Below are 11,742 nucleotides of genomic sequence, written 5' to 3' on the forward strand. Positions count from 1 at the left end.
ACTTAATCTATGTAAGAGAGCAGTCTATCTATTAAACTTTAGGTACTATACAAATTTGGACCTTTAGGACATATCTTGCATTCAAACATGGCTTTTATAAATGCATACACATATTTCATACATGTTAGAATCACTTAGGATCATTAATTGTCATGCTTTAAAAGTCTACAAGATGAACTGGCACTGGAATGATCAATCAACATCTGGCAATGATCGATCAACCCAAAGTGCATAGACAAAAAATATAAAGCATGACCAATCAATCAAAGTCAATTGATTGATCATCCAGAACATGGCCAATCTGTGTTATAAAACATGATCGATCAACTCATTTGGATTGATCGATCAATGCTATCCAGGCAAAGCAATTTCATGTTAATTGATTGATCAACCTTAGAGATTCGTCAATCATACAGAACTTTGCTAGTCATGGACATAAAAGATGATCGATCATCCCAAAAGTTTTCTCGAAACTAAAAAAGATGTCTTTTAGATTATGGCAATGCAAGAGAAATTAAATCAATTTGAAAGAAACTAACTTTGGACTCTAGTACCTAGACCCCAAAATCAACAAGTCATAGGAACTAAATGGGTTTTTAGGAACAAAGCTAATGAAGAAAATGAAATAGTGAGAAATAAAGCTAGGTTAATTGCCAAAGGATATAACCAAGAAGAAGGAATTGATTTCAAAGAGACTTATGCAGTCAATGCAAGACTAGAGGCAATTACAATGCTATTAGCCTATGTTTGTCACATGAAGCTCAAATTATACCAAGTTGATGTAAACAGTGCATTCCTAAATGGGTACATTCAAGAGGAAGTTTATGTTGAACAACTTGAAGGATTTGAAGACAAGCAAAGTTGACCATGTGTACAAACTATATGGGTTAAAACAAGCCCTTAGAGCATGATAATGAAAGACTAAGTGAATTCTTAGAGAAAAACAATTACAAGAGAGGTAGCGTAGATAAGACTCTTTACGAAGAACCATGATCAAAATTTGATAATTGATCAAATTTATGTGAATAATATCATATTTGGTTCTACAAATCCCTCTCAATGTCAAAAATTTGCCAATGTAATGAAGAATGAGTTTGAAATGAGTTTAATAGGTGAGCTCATATTCTTCTTTGGACTTCAAGTAATGCAAATTGAAAATAGAGCATTCATAAATCAGTTCAAATACACTAAAAATTGCTTAAAATATTCAACATTGAAAATCTTAAGTTAATTAGCACACCAATGAGTTCGTCCTTGAAACTTGACTTGGACAACTCTGGTAGGGCTATAGATAAAAAACTCTATAGAAGCATGATAGGATCCCTACTTTACCTTTCAGGCAGTAGACCAGATATAATGTTTTCAGTATACCTATGTGCTAGATTTCAATCCAACCCTAGAGAATCTCACTTAGTGACCGTGAAAAGAATTTTTCGTTATCTACTTGGAACACTGAACTTAGATCTTTGGTACTCAAACTCGTCAGCCATTGATCTAGTAGGTTACTTCGATGCCAATTTTTCTGGATGCAAAATTGCCAAAAAGAGTACGATTGGTAGTTGTCAATTACTTGGAAATATTCTTGTCTTTTGATTTTCCAAGAAAGAATACTCAGTTGCATTATCTACCACTGAGGCTGGATACATGGTGTGTGAAAGTTGTTGTGCTCAACTTCTTTGGATGAAACAACAACTAGATGATTATGGCTTAGAGCAAAGTGAAATTCCAGTTCATTGTCACAATATGAGTGCCATAAGTCTAAGTAAGAACCCGGTTCACCGCTTTCGATCAAAACACACTGAAATAAGACATCATTTCATCAGAGAGTTGGTTCAAATCAAAGATATTAGAATTGAATATGTTCCTACTAAAAGCCAGCTTACGAACATTTTCACAAAGCCATTAGGATTTGATCAATTATCAAAGCTTCAAAGAGAACTAGGCATGAGCAAGCCTCCTTGATTCCCTTAGGCTGATAAAATTGAGCTTGAAGGATACATCCCATACTATTAGTGTCATAAGAGTGAAGTGAAAATAAAAAGATTACATTTTAGATACTCTACAAAGGGCATTGATTGATCAATGTATATTGATTGATTGATCAACTTAAGATATTGATTGATCAATCGAGACAGAATGATTGACCATTCATGGTGCAAAATGAGAAATTGAAAAGTTTCACTTCATTTTTCATTCCAAAACACTTCCAACTCCGAGCTTTGCAATTTCTCTCGAATCCTATTTCAATTTTAGAGGCATTTCACCTCTAAATCCGAAAAAGAAACAATTTTTTCTTCACTACCCCCACCAAATCCGAGTTTTTCAAGATGGTTCGCACAAAAGTCATGGCTAAGAAGTGCACTCCATCCAAAGAAACTATACATGCGAGGAAATACCGAATTGGAGAGAACATTTTCATACTCGATAAAACGGAATAATTATCTTCAAAATTTTGCTTCAAAGAGCATTATGGGCAAAACAAAACAATTAGTTTGGCTTGGAAAATCTATAAAAACTCACCAAACCTCCCATTGAGAAATTAATGAGATTTTATTGGTATATCCACAATCATTTATTCTCAATCTCTTAAAACTCTTCCTAAAATGCATTTTATTAAAAGAGTGAGCCAAAACTCTTGAAAAATTTCACTCTCTTTTCTCATACCATCTCCATTGCATACAAAGGTTAGAAGTTTGGATCTCTCAAAGGACATGATTCTCTCCAATTGATACAGGTATAAGTTTTACTTTTTTTTTTTTTTTGTATTTTTATTTGTAGTAGATTCAGCTAGAACTTACTTAAATCTAGATAGAAAAGATATTCCTAGAGCTAAAATCTAGCTAATCTCTTAGGGAGATTGAATTGTAAATTGTGTATTTGAGCATACACATGACTTAAAATAGAGTCAAAAACTCTTTTATGTAATTCCAGTTAATACAGCTAGATTAATAGAATTTCCCACACACAGATTAGAGCATAGAGTATTTTCTACTATCTTTCAACATCATATCTAAATATTAATGATTTCTCTCTTGTTAGCAATTTGAATGAGATAATCTTGCTGATAGAGAGAGCACGTGCTGTACATGTCAATTTTGGGGGAGTTTGCTTCGTTCAAATAATTGCTTTTACTAAAGTGATCAATTTACTTGTGTATGTGGTTAGCTCTTTTTGCCTTGATTACAGAATTATACTTGTATGATATGATTAATTATTAGAATTTATTATCATAAAAATTAGGAGGCTTAGAGGGATCTTGAAACCTCACCCCAACTCTCCTCCCCCCCCCCCCCCCCCCTCCCTTTTTTTTATGATGTAAAGGATTAAAGATTAAGTGCAAAAAGCGTAGTCCATATGAAATGCATAGTAACTTTAGCAATATCTCTTTAATCAATTTTTTGCAAGTTTAACTCCCCCTCCTGGACAAGCTCCCATCCCTTCGGCATCAACTAAAAGTGCAGCTCTCACCTTTCAGATATGAAGATGAACTTTTGTAAAACAAGTATTTGGGGGCGATGTTCGTACTCAAACAACTACTTCCCACGTAATTTCAGCGAAGAAGTTCATTCACAGATGCCTACAATGAAGAGGTAGTTTGCATTTTTGTTTTTTTTTTTCTCTTCAGCATCTGAATTGGTTCTTTTTTTAATCCAAATTAGGGAGGAATTTAAACTTTCGTGTCAGATGAGTGGTTGAAAACCTGTTGGCAACCAACTCTAATAAAACTAGGAACTTCCGCTGATACGAAGCTTAAAATAGATGATGCTGCAGCCACGCACATCGCTCTCCATTTTCTCCCCAAAAATGTGATTTGATTAGCTACTTTTTCTTTGCAAAGACGACCTTGTCAAAAAAAAAAAATCTGATATAATTGAAGTCTACCATACCGATAGATGAAAAACCACTACTCTTCTGCTCTATCATCCCCCTCTATTTCTTGAAGAGGAACAAAATATTTACCATCTTAAAAGGCTATATATCATTCATTTACAAGAAGACGATCGTAGTAACAGGAATTCAGTACTGATTAATCAGAGCTGGCGAATGAGGCGTGCTCAAATATTATCAAACGTAAATTAAGGCCAACCTCAAAATATATTATGTACAACCCCAAAAACATGTTTTAATATTAGATAAAAGCTCACTTTACTGTCTAAAACCGGAGTAACAATAGCCTCAACATGAGTATATACAAACTTCCAAGTTCACTTGTCCGACTGAAAAACTGCTCTTCCACTCGGGTAGACGTAACATGAAAATATTAGCCTGGTAAAAAATTTCAACTACTGACAAATGAACTAAAACAAAACAACATATGAATTCATCAAATAGAAATATTAGCTTTGCTTTTTGGTTACAAAAAGCGATCCATAACAATGATGAAACTACCTTGTGCCAAACGGTTGGTATACATTCGTACCTAGGGCTTCCACTACCTAATTAATAGCCTAAAAATAACTCTCAATCCTTCCCTAAATTCAAAACGCTGAATTCAATGATTTCACAAGCATACACCCCTCTTTAACACCATATTAAAGAGTGAAATGGTTCATATGCAATCATGCAGCAGATTCAGACCTGACACTGATATGGGAGCGTAAAGCTTCTACTACCCAATGACTAGCCTAAAAAGAAACTCTCAATCATTCTCTGCATTCAAGATACTAAATTACTTTTTTTCTTTCTTTTCAACTCTTAACCTGGTGGGAATTGAAACTAATACATCACACTGAAAAACCCCCCATATAAATATTGAGCCTAGATTTGATCGAGGTGCTTTTCCATCATCAGCAGAAATCTCACAATGGGGCCACTTTTCTATTAAGGACACTCGTCCCCTTCCTTCACTTCACTTTGGCAATCACTAAAATCAAATTTTCAATTGGTCAGAACCTACCAGAAAGCCCTTGCATTGCTGATTCCATAGCAGACAGCCTTGCCAGACAACTACTTAACACTTCCAGGGTTAGTTATCCACTGAGGAGTTGTCCGTTAGCTTTGATGTTCTTGTAGTTTTCTTCTGTTCAGAGCTAGCCTGCTCCCTCGGCTTATGGGGGTATCAGTTTGTACTTAACACTGTCAACAAAATCTCTCACTCACCCTTTGTCAACAAAAACAAAAAACAAAAACAAAAACAAAAACAAAAACAAAAACAAAAAAAAGAGCTATTCGCAAAGAATAATCAATTTTAGAGAATTAACCCAAGCATATACTTTCCACACACTTCAACCCAACTGAAAGAAAAACACCAATGAGTAAACTGAATTGCCTTCAACAACCACTTGACGAATGTAGCTTGATAGCAAATCTAAATTCTAGAGAACCACGAGTCTCATGAACTAAAGCCAAAACTTGTGACACAGAATTTGCAGAACCAAAAAGCAGCAGTACCTCAAAAATCAACTCCATTAAGAGGTTCAAGAAACCCATTGTGCATTAGCCCACACACAGTTAACCTCCAAATGCTATTAGCTGTTAACCAAAGGGCACAACAGTATCTCGTCTGTAAGTTGTGAAGTCCCCATCTCCGAGAACTCCAAGCAAAGGCCAGATACAGAAAAACAAATGAAATACTAAAGAGAATAGTAAAAATTCCTAAAAATGGCCTGCTAAAGAGCCATAAATCCCAAGACCAAACATGTATTATCTTCATGTACTTAAAACATGGGAAGAACAAATTCAGCAATCAAGTAACTAAAAATAAGATAAGCTTAACATCACGCAAATTAGAAAGTAAGGAATGGCCTTCCTAGTGGCAAGATCTCATATGTTCCACACATGTATGAAATTAACTATATCCTTCATCCAAAGAAAATGATACCCTGCTCGCTTGCTCAAGTAAAGAAAAAATCATTCTAAACACATTTGTTAGTATCCGTTAAGTTGTCTCCCCCTTAACAACCTTAATGCAGTCTCAACAGGATTCTCCAATGAAAACTCCAGCCAATAAGCAGTCAGCAATAATCAGCTAAAGGCACAAAGCACTTCTAATTTGCAGAGTCAGAATCTTCAACTACGTCCTTAATTAGAATGCAGAAGTGCATATCAAATAGTACCACTCAATATCTTATCCTGATGGTAAAATGTAATCTCATGCTCTCGTAGCAAAAGAGATAATAACAGAAACCTTCTTCCTTTACTAAACATCACTTGATAACATGGGTTTCCAACCAGGAATAGTGTTCTCATGGAAACTTCCTTCTATGGTGGGATGGATATCCCACCTATGGTAGCAGTATGATACTTAACCAGAAGAATTCAGCCACACAAAGTATCCAAAACTCAAAGAACTTTAAAAAGTGATTTCCCAGTAAGTTCCCTTGTTGCATTGATAATTAAGCTTAAACCAATATAGATCAGCCATATAAAGAATCCAAAGAGCCTGTAGAAGTAACCTGAGGCATCTGAAGCTCTTAAGTGACAATTGTGAAGCTAAAAGAAATTTAAAACTGCTTTATCCAGCTGGTACACTTCTTAAGGGGATGATACATATGCATTCCACATATAATTGAAACAGATCTTTCCTTTTAATCTGGCTATGAACCAGTAACTCAATATCTTTTCACATCATACAACCAGGACATAAAGTCCCTTGTGTGGAAAATACCATCAGGTCCTTAATCTTTGTGAACTTGGATCAACCGAACTCAACTATACTACTTTATCAGGAATAACAGGCTCTATATCCTCTGCTTCCAGGCCTGTAGGCAAATATTGTCCAAAGGCCTCAACAGTGCACAACCTACAGCAGCCTCTCCTTGATGACGAATCTGTGTCATAAAGATAAATCTGTATGTAACCAATAGCTCCTTATATGCTTGTCTTCTGACCGTCAGCTAAACCAAATTACTTACATCTAATAAAAGAACAAACACCCAAAAAGATCCAAAAGCCAAGACAAGACTAAGAATGATTCCTTGAGCAGCAGAATCAACAAAAAAGAAAGATCTGAATATATAACTCTCAAACCTTAGTAGTATGATCCAGAGCTGCCACTGCCTAAGTATCCACCACCCAAACTACGACCAGAATAAACAGACGAGTATGAGCCACCTCCAACCTGCATAAGTCCAGCAAATTAGCATCATGTGTGGTAAATGAAAAACAATGGTCAGAATCTCTGAAGCCTGGAAGCCATACATCAGGTTCGCGTGAGACATAATCATTTCCATAACTTGAGGAGTACATTCCGCCAACATCACTGCTGCTCAGAGAACCTAATCAAGAGATGGATGAAGAACCAAGGCATTAAATTCAAAAAACAAAAAAGAGATTTTACCGAGGCCCCTACATTTTCACAAGCAATAATTTAAGTATTACCTCCATAGCCCATGCCATGACGATTTCCATAGAGCGACTCCTGACCACTCATTGAACTCCTGCCACTACTGTAGCCTCCGAGATGAGATCTTCCAAGCCTGCTAACACTTTATCCAATGCAAAATCACATCATAATTACAACACACATTTATAGAACCATATAAATTTTAAAAGTTGGGTCAAACTGACCTGTCACCATAAGCATCTCCATACTGAGAACCACCAACTCCATAATCTATGCGTGCCCTTGACTGGCGAGGATCAGCATATCGTGGATCTTCATCCTTTTCAAAGAGATAAATATTTTGATATGATTAAGAATACAGGGCCTAACCATATATTCATACCCAAAGAAAACACCAGCATTATAACACTAACCAATACTGAGTAAGGGCGCTTGGATCCCGACACTGAGTCATAATCACGACCGCGACCTTCCCTGTAACTTGGAGGCCTTTCAAGTCTTCTTCCATAACCTTCATCTGCAAATGGTCTCCTAGCAGCAGCACGAGATACAGTACGTGAAGCAACATCAGTGTAGGCAGACCCACGAGAAGGATATTCATCCCTATATGATGACTGTCTGTCAGCAGCCACCCTAGAACCATAGTCTGCTGCAGCTCTGCTACTTCTAGAAAGAAGAAGTTCATCACGTCTACCATAGTCTCTCTTTGAACTGTTCCTGGGATATGATGCAACTGCTCAAACAAAAATAAGAAATCCTCATTTCAGAGCTGATCTAAATAACATGACAAAAGTATGATAATAAATAAGAAGACTAAATGCATAGAGTCAAAATTAAGCATACAAGAGGAGAACAGAAAATACCAGACAGTCTCCTGTCATAGGATCTTATAGGTGGTGGTAAGGGTCGCACTCTCTCAGGTGGTGCCATATGTGGACGTCTATCCCTAAGTCCAACAGCTCTCTTGACTCCTCGTCCATAAGGTGTAGGCCCCCTGGCACTAACTCCCCTGGGAATCCTGAGGGGTGCTCTAAAAGGAGGAGCACGATTCCATGATGCCCTACCACCTCGAGAAATTCCCCTTGTAGCCCTGTGATCCCCTCTACCAAAATGCCTCCCTCTACCTCTCTGATGTGGCCTAGATAATCTACACCTAACTTTCACCTGCAATAAAGAAAATTATAGCAACAAAAAAAGCACATAAAAAAGAGAAAATACAAGTTTCCTTTTGGAAAGTAAAAAGGTATCACAACTCCCAATTGTGCTGTAATGAAATCAAGAAAACAAAAACAGTAGCAACTGGCATTGAACCTTATTATCTCCTTCACCAAGATCAGAGTTGTTAATGGATTCAGCACATTTTACTGCAGCATCATGATTATCAAAAGTGACAAACCCAAAATCCTTTCTCTTTGCAGATGGCATATTGCGAGCAAGCTCAATCTTTTCAATTTCGCCATATTTCTTAAGACACTCTTTAACACGATCTTCATCCCATGATGCAGGCAGACCATCTATAAATACCGTCTTAACCTGTTGAAAATTTTAAAATGTTCATATTAAATCTGGCCTTGACCATCATCAAAAAGAAGACAAATCATATGAATCATGTCATGGATGTCAAGGGAAACATACAACAGCTTATAGGATTATAAAGGATATAAACAACCTAAAGTAGCTCTGTTGTAACCACTTTTTGAACTGAACTCAGTCAGTATACCTGTGCCATGAGTTCATCATCTGGCTCAATGAAAGAGTCTGCAAAGGAAATCTTTGCATTCCTATCAACCCCAAACAAAACATCCCTCCTCTGCAAGCGCTTGAAAGCCTCCATAGCATCCAAACGATTTGAGAACTCCAGGAAGGCAAAACCACGATTCATTCCCTCTTTGTTGCTGTCTTCAACCAAAGTCAAATCCTCATACTGTTCGATTCCATAATGTTTCAACTTATCTTTCAACTGAGACAATGTTTACTTCACATAATCAGGACAAAAGGGCCAAGATATCCAACCTCAAATAAACCAACAGATAAGGTGATAATCCAATTTACTTACAACTTCTTTTGTCCATGTTTTGCATATATTTCCAAGGAAGAGAGTGTCACTGTCCTGACTTGGGGACACACCGCACTGTTTCCCATTGATCTAGCATTCAAATTCAAAATTGAACAAAAAAATCATAAACTTTAATCTTTTAAAAGCAATAGCAGAAAAAAAGGGGGTTCCATAAAGTACCACTGGATTCTTAAGCTCTGTGACAGCCCGCTTTGCTTGTTTAACTGTAGCAAAACGTAAAAAAGCAAAGCCCTTATTCTTCTTAGTCTGTGGATTCATCATCAGCCTCACTTCAGTAACCTCACCTATTGCACCGAATACTTTCTTGAGGTCTTCATCTGTTACATCTTTGTCCAAGCCTCCAACAAATATTTCAAATTCTTTCCGCTTCCGCCTCTCCTTTACAACTTCATGATGCTCATCTTGCTCAATAATATTATCATGTTCCTCCTCTTCACCATGTCCAACCTCCTCTTCTTCAACTTCCTCCTCACCACCATCTTCTTCTATCTCTTCATCAGCAAAATCACCTTCTTCTTCTTCCACAACAATATCGCCCCCCTCCGCATCTTCTTCCACCTCTTCCACCTCCTCCTCAATTTCCTTTTCTTCATACTCTACTCCTGGTTCTTCCTCAGGATCGTACTCTGGCTCAACCTCAAGGTCAAGCCTTTCACCTTTATCGTCTTCCTCGAATGCAACCTTCATCTCCTCCTCTGCCAGGACAAAAGGGTAAATGCTTTTTGCACTACTTGTCAAAAAGAAAGTCTCCAATAGACGCATAACCAACTCAAAATCCAGTTGCCGATAACCAAAAAAAATAAAGATTAAGAACTTGTCGACTATCCTACCCAGAATCATGGTAATAAATCAACTCTATTGTTGATTTTCATAAAAATACCTAGTAAGTACAAGCAGAAAGTAGTAACAAGAACGGAGTAAGCACAATTCAAGGTCACACCTAAATTAGATGAAGGGAAACATGCAACTTAAGTTAACAACAGAAATACTAATAGCTTCAGAATGAACGATAGCAAATAATCAAGTTCTAAACTAAAGAATCTGAACACTGTATAAAAATAACGCGGCTCTCGGAATAAAGAACGACGTGCACTTATCCCGCCATCCTACTCCACTATTGTTTTCTTGATCTACAGAAGATTAAGGAATGCAAATCAGCGAGAAGGATAACACAAGCGTCCAAGTCTAATTTCCAAAGGCATTTCAGATATTCATAGTACAACGACTTTCCGACAGATGAAAGTATCTCACAGAAAAACGCCGTCAATTTTCTAAATATAAAAAAACGCCGCAAATCCATTTAAATAATACAAGTTTCAAGGAATTAAGCATCAGAAATCAACCTTTAACAGTGACGGAACCATTAATCTCCGTTTTCCGTTCGCCTCCCGTACCAGAAGGATTTTGCGACAATTTTTCCTCAACGACCGGCTCCGCCTTCACCTCTTCTTTCACCTCAATCACCGGAGCCGCAACTTCTTCAGCTTTCACCGGCTCTTCTTGAACGACCGGCTGATTCTTAGATTTCTGGGCCGATTTCGCAGCTCCTGCCGCATTCCTTTTCTGCCCGGCAGCAGCAGCCCCCTTCCTCGCAGATCGAGGAGGCATCTCTAGGTTGCAGCGGGAGACTTTGGAAGCTCAATCAGGTCAGAAACAGGAAAAAAGATCAAGGAAAAAAAAAGTGAAAATCGACTAGGGCTAAACGTCGAGGAAAACCCTAGAAAGAGAGAAGGTCCAGGCAGCTGAAGCAAAACAATCGAAACCCTAGATGCTGAGAATAGAGAATTAGATAAAAACGCGTTAAGGAAGTAGCGAGAGCCGAGAGGTATATAAAGAAGGGCAAGTCTAATCAGTCAGCCGAGCTGTCGAATACTCGAATTTTTAAAGCAACTGAGAAATCTATTGCCCAAAGAAAGATAGAGAAATGACTGATATACCCTTATTGGGCATTCACACAGGAAAACATCAAGCCTTCCCACCCTTTTATAGTGAATGGAGGGACAATATTACCTTCTCTATCTAAGAACAAAAATGAAGAAAGAGTTAATTTTACTTATTTATTTTTAAAATTTTATTAAAAAAAATGTTACTTGATCAGGTATTCAAATAGGTTTACTTTATTACTAGTCTATCAATTATTAAACACAAAAATAAATAGGATTATTCTATTACCGATTATTCGATCGATTGTATGTATAATAACTTTGTTCTTTTTCATTAAAATATAACAAGAGTTGTACTTTGAGAGGCTCAAGCAATAGTAGATCGGAGAGAGAGTGATTCAATCGATGTTGGATCAGACTCAGTTGGCCAGATAGGAGAGAGTTGCACTTATCGATGGGGTGTATACATTTTTTCAATTTTATGTATTTTAAGTTTT

At 37.1% G+C, this 11,742-nt stretch overlaps 1 protein-coding gene across 4 annotated transcripts; it reads right to left on the minus strand.

The window, feature by feature from the left end:
• Positions 1 to 4,069: 4,069 nt before the first annotated feature.
• Positions 4,070 to 11,190, minus strand: LOC137947802 (uncharacterized). Of its 4 annotated transcripts, none has more exons than XM_068793583.1 (12): positions 10,706 to 11,190; positions 9,522 to 10,057; positions 9,342 to 9,431; positions 9,006 to 9,245; positions 8,597 to 8,818; positions 8,149 to 8,449; positions 7,699 to 8,018; positions 7,510 to 7,604; positions 7,321 to 7,427; positions 7,141 to 7,217; positions 6,970 to 7,060; positions 4,070 to 4,266 (listed from the first exon to the last, which is right to left on the minus strand). In XM_068793583.1, the coding sequence occupies exons 1-11, from the start codon at positions 10,968 to 10,970 to the stop codon at positions 6,971 to 6,973; spliced, it is 2,343 nt and encodes a 780-aa protein (XP_068649684.1). In that variant the 5' UTR covers positions 10,971 to 11,190; the 3' UTR covers positions 4,070 to 4,266; position 6,970. The 4 variants fall into 4 exon arrangements, with proteins under 4 accessions (XP_068649684.1, XP_068649683.1, XP_068649685.1 ...); XM_068793582.1 differs by lacking the exon at positions 4,070 to 4,266 and adding an exon at positions 6,386 to 6,789; XM_068793584.1 differs by lacking the exon at positions 4,070 to 4,266 and adding an exon at positions 6,386 to 6,770 and having other exon boundaries at positions 7,321 to 7,418; positions 10,706 to 11,189.
• Between the last annotated feature and the right edge of the window lie 552 nt (positions 11,191 to 11,742).

Source organism: Aristolochia californica, unplaced genomic scaffold (genome assembly GCF_029961685.1).
Source record: "Aristolochia californica isolate CCGP_79_NKW_82.1479 unplaced genomic scaffold, dmAriCali1.0.hap1 SCAF_13, whole genome shotgun sequence".
In the NCBI taxonomy this organism is placed as follows: Eukaryota; Viridiplantae; Streptophyta; class Magnoliopsida; order Piperales; family Aristolochiaceae; genus Aristolochia; species Aristolochia californica.